This window comes from Barbus barbus (genome assembly GCF_936440315.1).
Source record: "Barbus barbus genome assembly, chromosome: 21".
In the NCBI taxonomy this organism is placed as follows: Eukaryota; Metazoa; Chordata; class Actinopteri; order Cypriniformes; family Cyprinidae; genus Barbus; species Barbus barbus.
In genome coordinates, this window is record NC_136749.1 from 15,071,125 (window position 1) to 15,091,522 (window position 20,398).

Here is a 20,398-nt window from a genome sequence, read left to right on the forward strand (position 1 = left end):
CAGTTACATTGAAGCTGCATGAACTCCACAAGTTTGTGCAAAAGTTGATCCATGTTGTTAATCTAAATTGAAACAAGCCAATGGTAGAAACACTTACAGGTTTGTCTTGAAAGCACAACTCTTTGGTGGTTATCTCTTCCATTTCATTCTTACGCGCAAGAGCATTCGACTCTCGACACGCAGACTTAAACTACAAGTTGAATTTAGATCAGACACACTGATCCCTTGTTTTCAGCTACAGAATTGAGCTTAAACAATTAAAAAGACAGACGCATTGTTATGCTTTCTTTGAAGTAAACAATAGAGACACACACACACACACACACACACACACACGGAGCATTAGGGTAGGGGTGGGATCGTGAAGTTTGACACAATGGCTCTGTGCTGTGTATACACGCTCATGCTTGAACAATGCTCTATTGTCCAGGTCAGCACTGCTGTAATTTATGTAAAGATACTTTCCCCCCTCTCTGTCTCTTCCTCTTTTTCCCACCCTCTCTCTGGCCTTTGTTGTCTCACTCTTTCTTTCAAGGAGACTCTTTCCTCTTCTTCTACTCTCTCCCTTTCAACCATCATCCTTTATCTTCGAAGACTTCATCCTTTAAAAAGCAGCAGTTATTTAAAAAGCAATTGTTATTATAGTATGTTTGATAAACTATAATCTAACATAAACATTAATTTAGCATTAAAATATTAAAAGCAGCTAGTTTAAAACATAAAATTTCTCTATCCCTACAGTGTGATTTTGGTCTTGACCTTGTATACAAAATTACAACATCAGAATTTTGACTCAATGTGTTTAATTTATATTCAATTACCTATCATAAAAAATATTTGTATTACTATTTACTATTTTTAAATTAAACTGTTTAAATACTATTTTTAATGACCAAAACCCTAATATTTCGTATTTTGTGCACAACCGTGTGCATTACAAAGGGCATAACAATACTAACAATTGCAACAGTGTAGCAACACTTGCAATTCTCATCTCAACAGCCCATAAATTTAGTTTGACCTCCTGAGGTTAATGTCAACATTTTCTAAAGGTTAAGCACATTCTTTCACTGACCACAGGTTAAAAAAAAAAAAAAACCAAACAAAAAAAATATTATTTATTTTATTTTCCAAAGTAAATGAAATGAAGTAATGAAAAATGCCTTGTGCACTTTTCTATCCCAGAGAGAGAGATAGAAGAAATGAGAAGAGGGAACTGAAAAGCTTTGGCCTGAAACCAAAGCTGTAAAAACAGGAAAACTGTCATGTAATTTTATGGCCACAGACCATCTTGCCTTCCTTTTTGGAGCCGAGAGGACGAAGGCGGAGCCAAAAGCAAGAAAAGGAGCATTTTCACTTATACTCTCATAAATATTCATATAAATTATAAAAAAAAAAAAAAAAGACAATAACACAAGCAGATAAACGGAAAAGCACAGTCCAGCTCCTGCTCACCAGTGTACAGTGCAGTAACTAAATCAAAGATGCTGTACCAGAATATGTTTTCATAACATTACATACCATACTACATAACATAGGCTGTATCATAATTAGTATAAATGTATCTGTTCAAGGTTAAGCTGTCATCCTGATTGATGCTTTTGTGTATGTTCTCCAACACCGCAGCTTACTTACAGCTATAGTAGTAATGGTGTCCGGGCAGGAATTCAAAGCCCAGGGAGAAGGGTGTGAAGCGCTGGATCTTTTCAGAGAATCTGACAGGGCCATAGGGAGCGAACGGCTGGTTGCACTCCCATCTCTTAATGGCCTCTTTAGTCTCCACGCAGCCCCTGAACTGGCCCTCAGCCACCAGGTAGAGAGCCAGAGTCTCCACAGGGCCGCTCGACGGGTGGTCAGCAGGATAGTGTGGACACAGTATATCCAGATAATCACTCAGATTGACCTGGACAGAGTAATCATCTCCTGTTAACCTGAGAGCAAGAGAGGGAGAGAGAGAAAGAATGGTATATTAGGGGGTGTCTTTCTATCATCAGAGAAATTCATGGCCACAATCATTAAAAATGGCATTTTTCCAAGTCCACAGAACAGATTTCAGATGCGTCAGCAAGATCTGCACTGAATCACACTCGCGTCGACACTCACTTGGCCGCTCTGTGGAATATTATTAAGAGTTAGTGATCAGTCACACAGTCACTGCTGGGAAACAAATGCTTCAACACGTCAGAAAATTAATTCTACCCGATGATACGGATAGAAGGATGCAGCGACAATGTGTAACTGTAAAATAAAGATTAAAGTTAGGCAAGCTACGTAAATTAAGCTAGTTTTAGGTTTGGCTACTCAAGTGCACAGTAATGCTGAAAGGAAAGAGAAACCCATGAGGATTTCAGTAAGGTCAAAACATTCACACAGCAGCAGATACGGACCATGGCTCTCAATAACAGCTTCATGCTAATTAGTGAGACTTTCATTCTTCGCTTGCCACACACACCAAGTCAAAAGTCAAGTTGCACTAATAGGGGAAGAATTAGCATAGAATGGCCCTTAGAGGCTTGGTCAATTAATTCATGTTCCCATTTGTTTACACACTGTTGACTTTAAAAGGAAGTGTGTACAAGACACCATCAATAAAAAGAAAGGGAGAAGAAAAAGAACAAACAACAAAGAGCAAAATAATAAAAAAATAAAAAAAAATAATGAAAGATGGAGAGAGAAACAGGGAGAAAGAAAGACAAATCAGACAGAAAGGATGACAGAAAATAACAAAAAGAACGAATAAACAAAAGAAAATATGAAAGGATGAACAAAAATAATGAGAGAAAAATATGGAGAAAGACAGACATGAAGAAACAATGACAGAAAGAAAGAAAGAAAGAAAGAAAGAAAAAAAGAAAGAAAGAAAGAAAGACGACAAACACAACCAGAAAGAAAAAAGAATGGAAAAAAGAAAAGTTTGCAGCTCAAGTTCAAAGGTAGTTAAGAAGTACAGATCAACTGCAGATTGTGGAAAACAGGTGAGAACCAGAGCAAAGGAGCAGCGGAGACGAAGCGAGACAGGAAGAGAGGTGAGGACTGAGAGAGAGAAGGGTTAGAGAGTGGAGAGACAGACACATGGAGGGAGGTAAAGAAAGGGTTCTATTTTAATTAGTGGCCCTAGAGAGAGTTTGGTGGGAGACAGCAAGAAGACAAGATGGATTTTAATTGGTCTTTCTTCACTGTGAACGTGCGTGTGCGCCAGAGAAGGAACGCGAGCGAGGGATGAGAGGAGGCCATGGAGGAGAAGAAAAGACAGGATGTGAGAGCGATGCGGCCGGTCCAGGTCTGTCACCGGGAGTCGTTTGTGAAGAAGCGACAGAGCGAAGGAGGCAGAGGAAGTCTGAGAAGGAAAGAAGGGAGGAAGGGAGTGCACACGGGCAGAAGAATGAAGAGGGGGTTATCCAGAGTTAAGTGGGTGGACAGAGAGATGACGGAAAAAGGCTAATGAAAGACTCCAGACCAGAGGGAGAAAGAGCAAGGGAGCCAAACAGATGGAGTGAAGAGGGAGAAAAAAAACAAAGCCAGAGAGTAAACTAGGTACCTGACCCACCGTCTATGACCTAGTTAAGAAATTCTCTCAATACCTGTGGTGTAAACTCGTTACAGAAGCCAGAAAATACAAGATGTGGTCTGGCTGAGGTCATCTTTCCATATTAAACCATCAACAGTGATTGGAGATGAAGATAAAGATCATCTCTTCATCAAACTATCATGTCACAGTCCATCCAAGATCTGACAGCAAATGTCATATTTACAAATACTGCAAGCTTGGCCAGTGATGAGACATCCATAAGTTGTTAATTAGCTGTCAAGCAAATGTAATTTTCATCAATCAGGCCCATTTGAAGAGACAATCATCTCATGTCGTGAGCGTTTATGGTGTCACAGCTGACTGAATGAACACCGGACCAGAATAAATGGAGTTTGTTTGACCTTTTCTCTTGTTTTTCATAGGATAATGCATTTAGAAATTAATCCAAGGATCAGTTTTCATGTTTAATTGCATTAGAGATCGGTACTGGATATTATTTATTGGTTAAGAAATAGAGCGCCATTCATACAAAGGATGGTAACTATAACTATAGAAGTTTTAATAATCATTCTATTAGAATACTGAAATCCAAACCATATCTATAACGATAATGATGTTTGGTTGGAATCAATTTCAGAACAATGTTTTCCAGCAGATGAACGATAAAGTGGAAGTCAATGGAGAACAGCAACCGTTTGGTTACTAATCTTCTTTTGTGTTCAGCAGAAGAAAGAAAACTCATACAGGTTTGGAACAACTTGAGGTCGAGTAAATGACAGAATTTTCATTTTTTAGTGAAATATCTCTTTAAAGCGACAGATGATATAACTGCAGCTCACGCTTTGAATAAACAAAACTTTATCATCCATTAATGTGGACGCCGATATAGTTTTTGTTATCTTTCCTGGTGTGAATAGGTCTATACGCCTTAGAGTATAAAATTAAATGGGTAATTGTGAGATAAAGATTAAATAAAGTCACAGTTGAAGTCTCAACTGCAAGATATAAAGTTGTAGTTGTGAGATTAAAAACCACATTGAGACTGCAATAAGAATTGTTGGATGTTGTCGCATTTGTGATCTACAAAGTCTAGAAAGTTTCTTCAGTGGTGGAATCTTACCGTCACAGGTTATCTGTGTTTTTGAGTTTATGCTGCCTTCATGTGCTATCAGAAATATTTCTATATACCACTTCTGAAGTTATTAATTATGAGTTTGTTGCATTCAAGTGCTTAGTTGTTATTAAATGACGGAGTATGGCCCATGAGTTAATTATATAAAAATATATTTATTTTTGGGGAAGCCTTATTAAAGTCAAAATGTATTAAAGATATTTAGTCAATATTCAACAGATTTTGAATAAAAATGTAGTATCCAATCAATTGGTAACCATATAAACATTCACTGCATCTAGATATTCAGCTTGCTGACAATTCTGAAATGGTCAAATAAATACTATTTTGGCTGTATACAATACATACAATATACAGCAATTGGTTAATGTATAAGTTTCTGGCCCACAACAACTCAGAGACTCGAAGTTTCCCAGATTTAAATATGAAATGACTTAAACAACCTCTTTTCAGCCTCAATTTCCAACTAGGCAACTCGTATTTATGATAATTCAGATAGCATGTGAAGACAGTGGTTTACTTGTCAAGAAATGTTTCTTGAGCACCAAATCAGCATATTAGAATGATTTGATGCTGAAAATTCAGGATCGCATCACAGGAAATTACATTTTAAAATATATTAAAATAAAATACAGGTTTTTCATTTTTAATATTTCACAGTATTACTGTTTTTACAGATTTTTTTAATCAAATATTTTTGGCATTTTGACTTCAAAATCATAAATCTTAATCAACCCTAAACATCGGAACAGTAGTGTAAAATAAATGATAAAATTTGAATAAGAATGTAAAATGAATTAAATATTTAAACAATAACAGAATTAAACATTTAAATAATCACATTTTCAGTGTTCAGTAAGTTTGAACCACAAAAATGACAACAATTCAAACCCACTTCAAAAAGACTGTTTTCAAATCTTGGGGTAATGCACCACAATTACTAATATACAAAAGTTATTACGATGAAGCCGCTGTAAAACCACAGCCTGACTGCAGAATTGAATGCTTATATGGTTAAACCTTCTGAAAAAAAGGTTAGCAAGACTAAATCGTGTAATTACAGCATTGTGTAAATGCGAGTACTGGAGCTGAACTTTGACAGGGTCAGACAACATTATACTCTAGTTATAATATTCAAAGTGCTATAATTCACAGACACCAGTGATTACATGTAGCTGAGCTTCCAATCTTAGCACACATCTCTTTTACAGTGCGGCAGAGATGAAAGCACAATAAACAAGCGAAGGGAAACGCGTTTATGGCTCCCTCTCCTCCTCCACACAGTGACTCAAGCGATGACAAAACCGGTGAGCTGATCAATAGCTGTGACTGAGTATTGGTGATCAATCTCCATGACAGGCCAAATCGATCAGAAGTCAGTCAAACGTAACTCAGACAAGGCCTTATGATCAATTTTGTGCTATGTTCAACACCCTCGAGCTGCATAACACGTCTCAATTAACACACCCACATACTCGGAAATACAAGTACACAAGTAAATAAAAGCTTTAATGAACTGCCAACTAAAATTAAGCATGTAGAACGACTTCCCTACACACATTACTAAAAGCCAGCAAATGGACTCGCAGATTTACATATTACTTTACAGAGGGTTACTGAGAGTAAAAAGGTGAGGGAGCAAGAGGGAAAAGGAAGCTGTAAGGGACAGGAGACATAAAGCAATCAGCAGATAGAGGTTAAAGTGTCAGGCTCTGTCAGGTAGTCTGAAAAATGAAAATGCCCTGAGTAATAGAGAAAGAGTGGGGGAGGATCTGTAAACTATGTGGTAATCACGGTCATATTCAGCACACTGATAATACGGCTGCTTCCCTCGAACTGAGATCCGCCGTGGACTTGGGCTTGACACACTTCAATGGATGCATGAATAATAATGAAAAATAACACTCAGTTTACTGAAGAATAATAATAGATATTTAACAGATTCATGCACTAGGGGCTGTCAATTTAATGTGTTCATTTTGTGTGATTAATTACAATTTAAAATAATCTAAAAAATAAAAAAAAGGAAGATATGGGAAAGATGAAATACAGAAATGCATCCTGTGTAAACAGGCCCACATCTACCTCACACAGACTGATGAAGATTAGAAAATGGTTTGCATGTGGACTGTAGACCACGTTGGGGTTATGTTGAATGAATGAGTGAGTGGAACAATTCTAATCTAAAAAAAATCTAAATAAAAGCACAAATAAGATAATTATAAAAATATACAGAAATAATATAATTTAATGAGTTTGAATAAATTAAAATGAATAAATAAAACCTTTTTTGTAATCTATTCCGTGTTTTCATCTGCATCTATAATGTACCGATATAACCAAAATATTATATCATGATATGAGTCATTTATTTCACGGTAACGATATATATCACAATATAGTTATTTTGCTTTAAGGTCTTTATGTTATCAACATTTTTGATACCTTAGAAATTTCATAATTCTTCACCATGTAAAGTAATAATATATTTCTTCTTATTTAAGTGTCAAAAGTGATTTAGTCAAAAGCAGTAAGAGACTTTCTCTCTTTTGTCATTTAATTAACTTGAATGACAGACAGCGGTTATATTAGACTGCTATCACTTTAAGAGCTGCCCAGATCCAATGTTGAACGTGTTTCCTTTCTTAGCCTAAATTACTGTGTTTATGAGGCTACTTGCATTTTGACATACAAGTGTGTGTGTTTAACTGTTCAAGGCCTATAAAGCAGTAAAAATAACTCCATTTAATACTCCCGTGCTCTATGAGAAACAGTCTCTCAAAGACAGCACGCGCATTTAGTGAAATGAGTTCTCTTTTGCTGCTGATTGTGCTTCAATGGCCAAAAATCACTTTGTTTTTAAAATGCAATGCTTAAAAATGCGTGCAAACTTCTCTCGGAAAATATTGATATTTGCAGTTAATATGCAGTTAATTGTGTTTAATTCAATTAAAGAGATCACTCAAAAATTAAAATTCTGTTATGATATTCACCCTTATTTCTATATCACTGTCTTTATACATAAGATAATTTGAGATTTATTATATCATTTTATTTTATTTGTTTTTTTGTCCACACAAATGGAACTCAATTGTAACCAAAACTGAAATTATATAGACAAAATATTTCCAAGGCACTCACGTGGTAAGATAAAAAGTCTTTAAATGTACTGGGCTTAAATCATTACAAAATGGTTAAAAGTAGATCTACGCATTTCAGCAAAAAACAGCCTTCTTCAGGACACACATCAATTGCTTAAACAGGTATGAGAGATAGCCAGAAAGCGCTTCTACAACAAGAGACTTTTTGGATTCACATACTCCAGGCGACTAAGTCCCCAGGAGTTTATGAAGAAATTGATTTTTTACCATTGATGTAATTTATACCATGGATGTATAATTTTATTCCTATTACTGTTGTATGTTTTTTTCCCTTTTTTTTTCTCTTTATTATTTATTTTATTTTTGTATTTTTTTTTCTTCCTTATTCTTCTCCTTTTTTGTACTAAGAAGCTAGTCTTGGCCACACCCACATATTAACCAGCAGTTTATGATGATTCGTTAATCAACACCAGTTTAAGAATACCTGTCTGAGCAACTGATGTGTGTCCTGAAGGCGGCTGTTTTTTGCCGAAACGCGTAGATCTACTTTTATCCATTTTGTAATGATTTAAGCCCAGTACATTAAAGGCTTCTATCTCACCACCTGAGTGCCTTGGAAGTATTTTATCTATATAATTGGATTTTTTACCTCCACCAAATCCAATGAGCACCAGTGGCTTTATAAAGACACCCGTGTAGCACTCTCTGCTTCTGTTTTTTTTTGTAACCAAAACTGTTTGGCTATACCAATATTCTTCAAAACATCATCTTTTATGTTTCACAAAAGAAAGAAAGTCATACAGGTTTGGAATTACATGAGGGTAAGTAAATGACAGAATTGACATTTTTTGGGTGAACCATTTCTTTAATTAATTAGCATATAATTTTTTCCCCGTTTTTGCACAGACCTGCTATGCATGAACAAATACTAAAAAGGCATGAGATCTAAAATGATTAAATCATTAAATGATTAAATACAGACACAGTAGATTATCCTACAAGATCCACATAATGTCTACAACATATATTGTGTCTGATTAAATCCTGCAGCGCTAGAGCCAAACTGGAGTCATTATACCATTACAGCAGGCGCTTCACGATTTTAATAATAGAACATTCATAGTAAAAAAAAACAAAAAAAAACGCCTGTGTGGGAGTATACGCCTGAGCATGAACATGAATGAAAATAGGGACCGACCCTGCCAGCAGCACCTTTGATCCCTTTATAAAAGAGAATAATTAAAATACGAACAATTTCACAACCACGGCGGAGGAATACAGAGCAGCTTCAACAAGGCGTGCATACCAAGTGAGCTACGCAATCCCGCTTCAGTCTTACTGTACGCCGCAACATAATTGCTAAATGGACCCAATAATTGATCAACAATGCCAGACTAACCACAGAAAAACACAAAAACATGCTGGGAAAGGAAAGGGGGGTGCGATGGGTTGGTCGGAGCAGGTGAGCCGATTGGCTCCTTGAGCTTCAGGACTGGTGAAGGTGAAAGATGTCCTTGTAAGAACTCTGAAGTCAACCAATGAGGAAAGGGCATATTTATGTGGAGCTGCCCTGAGGCGGCCAACAGTAGGGTCATCTGAGGAGCTTTGATAAGAGATTGGAAAAAATACATGAAGACAAGGACTTGGAAAGTTTTGAGAAGACAATATGTTGTGAAGACACAGGCACTGAGAAAAGGAGAGAAAGTTGTAGTGTTATTGCAAAAATGGTGGATTTGGTTGAGGGGTAAAGACTCAAGGTGGGATGGTGTGCTCGGCCAAGCCGAACTCTTGGGAGGACACCAGCATGGGAACAAGGGATGCAGAGCAAAGGATGAGAGGAGCAGAAAGGTTTAAAAAAAAAAAAAAAAAAAAAAAAAAAAAATACCGGTTAGAGACCTTGGCAACAGGCGAAGCATCTGAGGGGAGTCGAGGGGTCTAGAGGGGTGAGAAAGACAGAACAAAAGAAAAAGAGAGCGTACTCATTGCCCAAAGGGGATCCAACGCTCCACTGCACTCCATCACAGAGAGTAACAGGAAGATGAGCAAACGAGGTGATTTAAACCAAAAAGAAAAATATTTATTTAGAAAAAGAGGCTTTGGCGAAACAAAATGAGCTAATTTGGTGTGTATCGTTGTGTTTAAAACTTTAGCTTTAAAAACAGCAAACCTATTTCACTCACATCTTATGATGATGTGTCTATTGAGTGCTGAACCCAATGCCTGGTTTATGCTTGATGCAAAAATTATGACGTCGCAAAGTGGATGCAATGTGCGTACACTATTCTCTGTCATCAGTAACGCATGGATACGTATTGTATGTTTATTTATGCTTTGATTTGAATGGAAACAGCGTATCCATGCGTTACTGATGACAGAGAATAGCGTACACACTTTGTGTCCTTTGGATGCTCTCCAAAATGGCACTACGCTGACACAGAGGTGACAAATTGTTGAATAAATGTCGTTATTTTTATTGTCTTTGCGTACAAAAAGTATTCTGGTCGCTTCATAAAATTCAGATTGAACCACTAATGGCAGATGGACTATTTTGACAATGTTTTTTAAACTTTTCTGTGCCTTGACAGTGTAATTTACTTGGCAGTCAATGGGACAGTCACAACACAAGCCTCCCAGTTTTTATCCAAAATATCTTAAATTGTGTTCCAAGGACGAACAAAGCTTTTACGGGTTTGGAACAACATGGGGGGTAAGTGATTAATGACAAAATTTGCATTTTGGGGTGGAGTATCCGTTTAAGTCGAGGATGGACTCAAGCATATTAAGACTCTCTTTACACTGCTTTGTTTAAAAGTAGTATGGACATTTGTTGATATAGTGATAGTGTCTCATTGTATTAGCACAAGTTGTGCTTTGGCTTGTTAGATAGCTAGCTAGCTAGCAGGTAACCATAAGAGATACGAGTCAATTTTATTAAAATAAATGGTTTTAAACAAAATGGTTAAGTTTCAGAAATGTAAAATAATTGAGTGGGGTTTAATTGTCTTTTAGGAAATATTCTTTAATGAACAAATTAAATTTCACAGTACTCAAAACTATTGGCTTCTAAACTTAAATGAATTGAGCCAATCACTTTCATCAATTGAATTGGGTCATTACAACTCATTGGGTTTTACAGTGTATGCTCTAACATTGTTAAATTATTTCTTCATCCCTTTTTTTCTCCAACCTGCCCCCCCCACCCCCATCATTATAACACGAAAATAGCACGCGTTGAACATAAACGACTTTGAAGTGCATGCAGTCAGCACAGTCAGATGCTTTTTAAAACGCTGGAGTTTTCATTCAGTGCGCTTACTGTGTTCTACACACTTGCGAATCCTTTCATTATAACTATCAGTGTTTAAACACACTATAAAGAATAGATTCATTGCAAAGTATAGACAACTTTCTATTGTTTTTTAAGTAAATATGATTTTAAATATTCCTTGTGTTCACTTAAGTAAAATATTGAGATATAAATTTTTAGCTATACCGCCCAGCCCTATGTTTTCCTGATCAATATCGATGGCACTCTTTCATCCAGTCGCTCCATCTTCCTTTGGTTGCCACCCCCATTTTAAGTCAGTAATATTTCATGTGACGTGCATACGACCTGTATCAAAGTCATCCTCATATTCACCATTAACCCTCAACCTTACATGTTCTCTCTTTCGCCTTCTCTCCGGCAATCTCTCGCTCTCTTTCTCTCCCTCTCATCAGGTCACGTTAGTCTCTGGGGTTTGACAGCCACGCTGCAGATGCAGCCCTGTTAGAGCCTGTTTGAAAGAGGACTTCAAAACCAGTGAAACACTGAAGAACTCAAAAATCATGAAACTGTGGAACGTCACAGCACTGTTGGGTTAACACAGACACCGGGGGTTCTCACAGGTCTGTTCTGACGGTCACAAACACGAACAGGAAGAAAAATGACGCTAAATAAAAACTACTCTGAGATGCAATCATGCATAGAGAAAGTAACAAAATTAATATGCTTTTTGAAGCAGGGGGAAATGCTTTTTAGATGATGTCAAAGGCTGTGTGTCCAATTAAACTCTAGTAAATATTCAAGTGTCACTTGTGGAAGCTACTCAAATTCTGACAAAAGCCAAAATGGACAGGCTGCATGGCATGCCCTTATTCTCCAAAAGCATGAACACAACTGCACAATAAATAAAATATGACCCAGATTACATGAATAAATGGTACATGGTTTGTGACAACCGCAATGAGTTTTGTGCAGTGAATTATTGGCTGCCGAAAGCATGATACCATTGAAATTTAATTTCATATAATGAACAATTTTGGTGTTGTGGTGGGTTGCCAAATGATGTCCAATAAAAAATCTGGTCCTGAAGCAAAACCAGTTGAGCACCACTGCACCATAAGATTCAAGACCAGCAAAGTCACAGATGCTCTCATGAATCCAGCAATTTAAATCTTATGATTAATCACTTCTTTTTCGAGATAAACAGAGTTATGGAGTCAGAAATGCACACACTTACACATATTATACACTACTATTCCAAAGTTTGGCGTTTGTGTTTAATGTTTTTGAAAGGTTGTATTTATTTATTTCAAAAATGAAAATTCTGTCATTAATTACTCACCCTCATGTCGTTCCAAACCCGAAAGACCTTCGTTCATCTTCAGAACACAAATTAAGATATTTTTGAATAAATCCGAGAGCTCTCTGACCCTCCATAGACAGCAAGGGTCCTACCACGGTCAAGGTCCAGAAATGTAGCAAGGACATACGTTTATCACGACGCATGCACTTGCTTCCCCTTCATGTAAACAATGCATGTGCATTGTGCTGCTGCTTAAGTTGAATACGGGCATACGTTGTTTACATGAGGCGGAAGCAAGTGCATTCGTCGTGGTATTCTCTCCACAATGGTGGTGCGTCGCAGGAGACTGGATGAGGAGGAGAAGAATTGTAGAATAACAGTTATTTTTGTTTTCTTTGCACACAAAGTATTCTCGTAGCTTCATAAAATTATAGTTGAAACATTTATGTCACATGGACTATTTGGTCGATGTTCTTGGTACGTTTCTGAACCTTGAATGTGGTAGGACCCCTGCTGTCTATGGAGGGTCAGAGAGCTCTCAGATTTCATCAAAAATATCTTATTTTGTGTTCCGAAGATGAATGAAGGTCTTACGGGTTTTGAACGACATGAGGGTGAGTAATTAATGGCAGAATTTTAATTTTTGGGTGAACTATCCCTTTAAGTATTAAAAAAACATCTAGCCTATCACATTGTTAAAACGAGAACAAATCTAAAAAGAACAGAATCTGACTGGCAAGTTACTTCTCAGTAGTGAATAAATCATTTAATATTTTCCGTAATGTGATTCAACAATGAAAATTGAGCACTGTAACTGATTTGTAACCAAATTTGTAAACAACATTTTTTCATAAACCAAATTATTCATGGTGCGTTCTGACTTTTTGGATTAGTAAACACTAAATACAGAGTAGTTATGCAGAGAAAAGCGGGAAGAATTCAGGGACTGTGAGCCAGACGAAGGCAGCCGTGCACAGCCACTATAACTGTCACAAATCCAAACATACATTCAGACCGCCTCATGAAAAAAACCAACCCTGCCACAAATATGTCCTTCCCCTCTGCCCCCTCCTGCGATAAACCCACCTAAGCTCCAGCATGTGGCACATCCCCAAACCCCATGTTAGCCCCAGTGCTAGCCCTACAGGCGCTAAGCTCTTCACGGAGCTCTGATGTGTTCAACCGTTTTAGACCGTGTGTGTTTGTTCATTCAGCCATGTTGTGTCTAACCTGACTATTAAGGCTCTTCAGACAAACACCTACTTGGGTTCCCACTTTGGCCATCTGCTACCCCCCAATTTGCCCCTTAACAATCTCATTCTTTCTGTGACCATTTCCTGTGCGCTACACTATATGACGTTCTTGAAGTGGTCGTCTCGGTCTCCTTCAGATCTCGTTCCCTCCCTCTCTTTCCTAAAAGTGTTGGGAAGCAGGATCCAAACCCTTTGTTAATGGATGTTATTCTACAGTGTAGGGGAGGAAACAAGGAAACGCGCACACACACAAAAACAAACAGGGCTCCTGACCTTAAGCTTCCTTTTTGGTGCCAGCATTTTGCGTGGCTCTTTCTATCTCTCCAAAGGCGCCAGGTGTGGGGCCACATGTGGTTAGGGGCTTAGTTTGTTTCCTGTGAGGGGCTGGCTTTCTGCACATGCTAAACAATTTTGTGGGTTCATGCGAGGAATGTATTATTCACTTGTATTGCATGAGAGTTTATGAGTGAGATAAGGCAGGTTCAACCGCTCGCGTTCCAGTTGAAAGAACAGTACCAACCCGTAGTTACCTTTGTGGGGACAGAATAAGGTTGTTCTGCAGGTGCAGCAATTCACGATATTGATTTTAACATTTTTCAGGACAAGGCTTTTGTGGCATGGAAGGCTGTAAATACACCCCAGAAAATTTATTTCTATCGTTATGCTGAGAAAAACTTGACAGAGACAAACGCTACTGACTGAGCTAAGCTGTATTCGTTTGTCTCTGGCATTTTATAAAAACTAACGCAGGGGAATTTATTTTGGTCATTGAAAAAGTGATGTGGGAAATGCCATATTTCTGGTTTCTAATGAATGTGTTTATAAATGTGGCTTTGTGTCTGTCAAAAGACCAGTGCTCATTTAAAAGATTCAGATTAAAAAGTATGATTTAAAAGAGCAATGTATAAGAATTTAAAATAAAACCAAACAAGAATAAAATAATGAAATTTAAAAAACATCAAATATTCATATATGAATAAATAATTGCAAGGTGCTGGGAGGCCAAAGAACTTTGAGAACAGGAAAAAAAAAAGAAAAGAAAAGATTTTACAAGGCATTTTTTAAGGCTGTCAAATTTACTGTATTAACTGTGCTGGAAATCAGTATCAGTTATTTTGAGATCAATAATTATTTTATTCTGTTAAAACCCAAGAAAGAACTAAAAACTAATATAAATATAAATGTGTGAAAGCAAATTTAATTTTCTAGATAATTTGCTGTGGCACAATGACATTATAAATGCCAATTATTTTATGAATTTTGTATCATCACACAATATTTTCTTAGATGTATAAATTAGTCTTTTTGCATGAAATATTTTTTTATTTTTGAGTCTCTCACAAGAGAATCTTCATACATTCACATTTCTAAGACCGTTAGGAGTCGTTTGTGTGCGTTTTGTTATGTTTTGAATTAATTTTTTATTTTCACTTTCGAAATGTTTACAAGCTTGAATCATGATTTCAGCATGAAAACGTTCGCATACAGGCTTCACGCTTAAATACACACGTATGCGTGATTAGCAAACGAGACCCATTGTCCCTTAATTCAATTCATTAATTCGTTCATTAGGCTTGTTCATTCATCCATTCAAGCTAATACATTACACACAGATGCTAAAGAGTGACCTACATGCTCCTGAAATCACCATGCAGCGGTGTAACGTGTGTGAAAAGCCGTTTCTGTGCTCAGAGAAGCTCAGGCTCGCTTGGGGCACGGAGGTTGGCTGCTCCTCAGCAAAGCTGCAGGAGATAGGTTTGTAAAGTCGTCTAAAAAGGAATGCGCCGTGTGTATGTGTATGAATGAGGGGGGTGTTTAGCATTTAGCCAGGCTCCGGAAGACTTTGTGTGCCCCCTGTTTTCAAATGCGTTTATCACTGGGCAACGGTACGGCCCCGGGCTCTTGAGGCCGGAGCTCAAACAGAGAGCCGGGTCTATTTTCTGCCTGTTAGCACAGCACCCCTTTCACCAAGAGTCAGCGGGACCCACAACACTACAAAGAACAGGAGGGGATGACTTTAGCATAGTATGTGTGTGTGTGTGTGCGCGCGCACTGGTATGTGTGTGCATAAGTCAGGATCTGAAAGAGGAAGATTAGCAAATGGCCTTCTCAGCCTCGATGCAAACCTCGGTGCTGATGCTCTACTATTGAAGTGGACACTGGCTGCTTTTCTTGCCGAATACAGATAAAGCTAATACCTACATAAAATAATAGCTTTTCAGTGAATAACCCCAAGCATTTTAAGGCTCTTTTATAGGCTTTTACACCCAATTTAATACCATGAAAGAAACTTAGTACCTTCTTTAGGCTGTGAAAGAAACCCCAAGAGCAAAAAAAAAAAAAAAGAATGAGAAAAGGGATTCATTTTGTTCATTATAAACTAATACAACACCAACGGAGCGCAAAAGAGCCACAATTAGAGAGTGTAATTTTGGAAAGTGTGCAAAGGGATTGTTCACCTAAAAATGATAATCCACAATCCTGTCATCATTTACTGCCCTCTCATGTCACTAACTTGCTTTCATTTTTGGAACACTACTTTGGAATATTTTGGAGAACTGTTTTTGTTCTTTCGATCAAAGTCAGTGCTATATTGGACCATATTAACTTTAGTTGTATAGACCAGAAAAAAAAAAAAAAAAACACTAAACATAACATTCTAAACATAAAGGTGACTAAATGACAGATTTATGTATTTAGTTGGTTAGTGAATAGTCTCAGCCTAAGACATCACACCCATACAACATTGGATAAACGTCTGATGCATATGGCACACAACAGTGAAAACACTTCAGGAGTTTCGAAGACATCGTCGGATTGGTTAGATTATGCAGGATTTCTGGGAGATGTATGTGTCGCGCTCTTTAACGTTCCGCCTGGAAACAAAGATGCCGTGATGCCAAACCCCCTCACAAAAGAAATCGTCGTGTTTACAAGTTACTGGGAAGACAAATGCTTTTCAGGATCAAATAAATGCTGGATTTTCAAAAGTATGTGAAATATTTAAAGTTCACAGCATAGAATCTTTCAAATATGTCAGAGAGTTTTACACACCGGTCTGTTATTGTGGAGACATTTCCACACCCCAAAACGAACTGTGATTAGTAGTTTGACATGTCAGTCAAACAGCCTCATGAGCGGGCCTTGAGCCTTGGCCTTACCATAGATTCCACACCTGCAGCCGTCAGTCGTGAGACTACTTAGTGAACAATTCCTTATTGACCAATGATACATGTTTATGGCTCGTTTTATTTTTTTAATATTTGTTTCCCACAAAATTTAATTTTTCTGGTTTCTATATTAGTTATTAAATTTTAAACCATAAAAGATGTGCAATTAATTGAATTCATAACATTAACCATTTAATAATTCAAATTTGAACAATATGAAATGCGTTTTAGTTTTTCTGTTTTACATTTTTCTGTTTTCTGTACAAATTTAATACAAATTTATCATCAAAAACTGTAGTAACCACATGAATGTCTAATATATTTTAAAAGATTAATAAAATTGTTAATCAAATGAAATTTAAACAACTTTTTTTTTTTTTGGCAACCAAAATGCTGAACAACAGAAGTTGTTCAAATTAAAACATGGGTGAAAATTTGTGATATTCAGTGGTCCTTCTTAAAAAATATTGTTTTAATAACCTGTATAACTGTTATTATTACTTTGAAAAGTACATTGTACTGTACAATAGTAACGTTATAATTTCTTAAAGTTAAACTGAACTATTTAACTGTTTGTGTGTATCTAATGTCAAAAGTCATTCCTATAAAGACATGCAGACTTCATATAAGACAGCATACTTTTTGTACTTTAAAAGTCACAGATATTAGTTCATGTCGCAATTTGGTTAAGTGACCAGCCCTACTTTTGATTTATGGCCAAATGCCATGATACAGTATGCGTAATACAGTAAATTCTATATTTATGACTTCCCAATTGCCCTACATGTTGTATATTCATTATAATGGGCACATGAACATATGCGAATCTGTAAATGTGGGTGTCCAGGGGGTATGTAAGGCCAGAGGTGCAGTGGTCTGGGAGTCGGCCAATCTGGAGCCGGGAGCTACGCCAGGCCCTCTCCGCCCCACCCTTTCCTCCATCGCCACTTCCAAACCTCAGACTAATGATGGTTCTGGCTGTTTTAAAAACCTTTTTGCCTTTGCTTTAAATATAACTTCCTCCTTTAGCTACCATACAGCTGACTGAGCCTTTCCTCGGGGGGTCTTTAAAAGGCCTGGAAAGATGACGAAAGGAATGAAGAAAGGAAAGCACACACAATGGAAAGTGCGTTCGGAGACAGGTGTCTGCCTGTAGGATTGGTGTAGCGGCAGCTGTAGGGGTCTGCGGTGAGCGAGCCCCTCTCTGGTCTGCAGGCCCAGCTGTCGCTGGTAAGTGGGTTAGGGCGAGCAGCCACTGGAGTTACATGCTCCAGTGTTCAACCCCGCTCCACACTGAAAAGGGCGCCTGCTAAGCAAATAAGCAATAACGATAAATCTGAGCTGGCTTTGGGCATCCATCATTGCGAAAGTGGGTCACAGTTTTGATAGGCTAGGAACTCTTGCCTCTTTCTGCCTCTTTCCCGCACACGTCCCTCCTCTTTTTAATCACTGCATGTTCTGGCTCTTTTCTTTTCCTGGTCCATTTCCTCTCTAGCTGTCCACCCGTAAAGCAACAACTTTGTTTTTCCTGACTTTGATTTACATATAGTTTATATTTTATTTACAGAGTATATACAGTAATGAATGCTATAAATTGATCAAAAGTGACAATAAAAACGTTAATAATAATGCCAAAGATTTCCATTTCAAATAAATGCAGTTTTTTAAACTTTACATTCATCTACGAATCCTCATAAAAATGTATCAACAAAAAATATTAAGGAGCACAACTGTTTTAAACACTGATAAGAAAGTTTTACCATCTCTTGCTCTCTCCCTCCTTTTTTTAATAGCTGCATGTTCTTTTTCTTTTTCTTTTTCAAGCCCATTTTCTCACTTGTTGTCCACCTGTGAAGCAACAACTTGCTTGTTCCTACTCTTCCAGCTCTACATTACTGCTTCATATCTGCTTTAATTTATTTAATGAAGTTTGGCAAGCATTAATTTGGTTTTGCTCATACTTAATTGCAAAATGTTAATTTTCACCATTTAAAAAAAAATAAAAAAAAATCTCCTGCAGCGACATTGATGGAGGGTCCAGATTCATATCTAGGGACCAGAATATTAAGAAACTTGAAATGGGTTCTTTTCATTTGCTAGCAATTAACCACTTAACAATCATCCAATCAACGGCCCAGAAACCTCTCATAACACCTTAAACACATAGCAACACCCTGGCAAATACATTACCATTGTGGCTGTGATTCTTGCACAAGCAAGCAGCACTCAAATTTTCTTCAGAAACTGTAAAAATTAGTAAAATCTTTATTGCTGTGTGTGCATACATTAGCATTAACATCTGTCTCTGAGTACTAAATGTCTTTTCTGTCTGAGATGAATGTGAAGGTCTCAGCGGTTGTTTTGTGTGGGTGAATGAGAATTAGAAAACCTTGTCCTACTAAAATTACATTAAATGCTCACTATTGAGGTGTAGTGTAAAGACTAAGTTTTGGCTACTTGTGGATCAGTTTAAATGATTGGATTTAGTGTGTTCTCTCTCTCTCCCTCTCTCTTTCTCTAATTGATCTGTAATGCAGCTCGTTCATTTTACTCTACAGTTTAAATCCAGGTATTCCATGACCATGATCCTACAAAGGTGTTACCCTTTTCCCCCAAATGATTAAGATCCAAAGTTAACATTTAATACCTAAAAGTTTAAACAGCAAAATTATTTCAGAATTTGTTTTTGGCAACAACAATGCTACTTAATAAACAATAACAATGTGCAACATCAAATCATCTCTGCATGCTTCTAATGGAATAAACTACAGAAAAACTGGCAGGTTTTTAACACACTAGGAGTTTCACATTGCTGGATGTTCAATGGACAATGTTTGGGAATGCTTGTTCACCTGATTTCACAATGCAAACAAAACTAATGACAAAACGTCCTGTTGTTTGTTGCAAGTCACAACTGGTTAGGACAAAAATCATGCAGGTCCAGAGGAGATGGAAGCTTTTAAATTGCATTATAACATCACATCTTGTAAGGAAACAATGACAGAGGTTACAAGCCTCCTCTTTTCTTTTTTCCTCTCAGAGTCAGAAGACATGAGGCATTATCATCCTGAAGTAGAGGAGGGGGTCCATTGGTCTACACTGGTCTCTCGTCTCTTTCACTCATTGCCTTATTTGTGGAATTTGTAGTTTTTTAATAAAGTTCAGTCTTCCCTCCCCCACTCTCTGGACTCACTTCCTTTCCTTGTCAACAATTTTCTGTCTCTCTCCCTCTCTCCTTCCTTCCCTCCCTCCCTCTCGCTCGTCTCCATTTCCCAGTGCCAGTCTCTCCTCCTCTGGCTCTTCCTCTCTCACACACTGTTTATTTAAGCACTTTCACGGTCACTGCATTGTAATCTCATGGGACAAAACTGCCCTTTTTCTTTTACACTCCCTCTCTCTCTATCTTTCTCCTTCGCGCCTTCTTCCCTCTCATCCCATTCTCTCCTGGTAGCCTTCTCTATCTCTCCCTCAGCCCCTCCTCTCCATCTTTCTCTGTCAAAACGTTTCAAATTCAAATTCAGATTGGTTTTTCCTGAGCTGAAAGGGCATGAAAGAGTGCTGGTGCTTGGCAGCCTTGAGCTTTGTGGCACAGTGGCCAGGCGGAGAGCCGGAGGAGAGCCAAGCACCTCTGAACATGCTCAGGTC

The 20,398-nt window shown here is 37.6% G+C and overlaps 1 protein-coding gene across 2 annotated transcripts in view; it reads right to left on the bottom strand.

Moving 5' to 3' along the window:
• LOC306886855 (ephrin-A4-like) overlaps positions 1-20,398 on the bottom strand; it is a 51,592-nt gene that overhangs the window by 14,046 nt on the left and 17,148 nt on the right. For both annotated transcript variants that reach the window (XM_079444187.1, XM_079444188.1), the window contains one exon: positions 1,636-1,931. In XM_079444187.1, the coding sequence (XP_079300313.1) occupies positions 1,636-1,931 (296 nt within the window). The remainder of the gene's footprint in view (positions 1-1,635; positions 1,932-20,398) is intronic.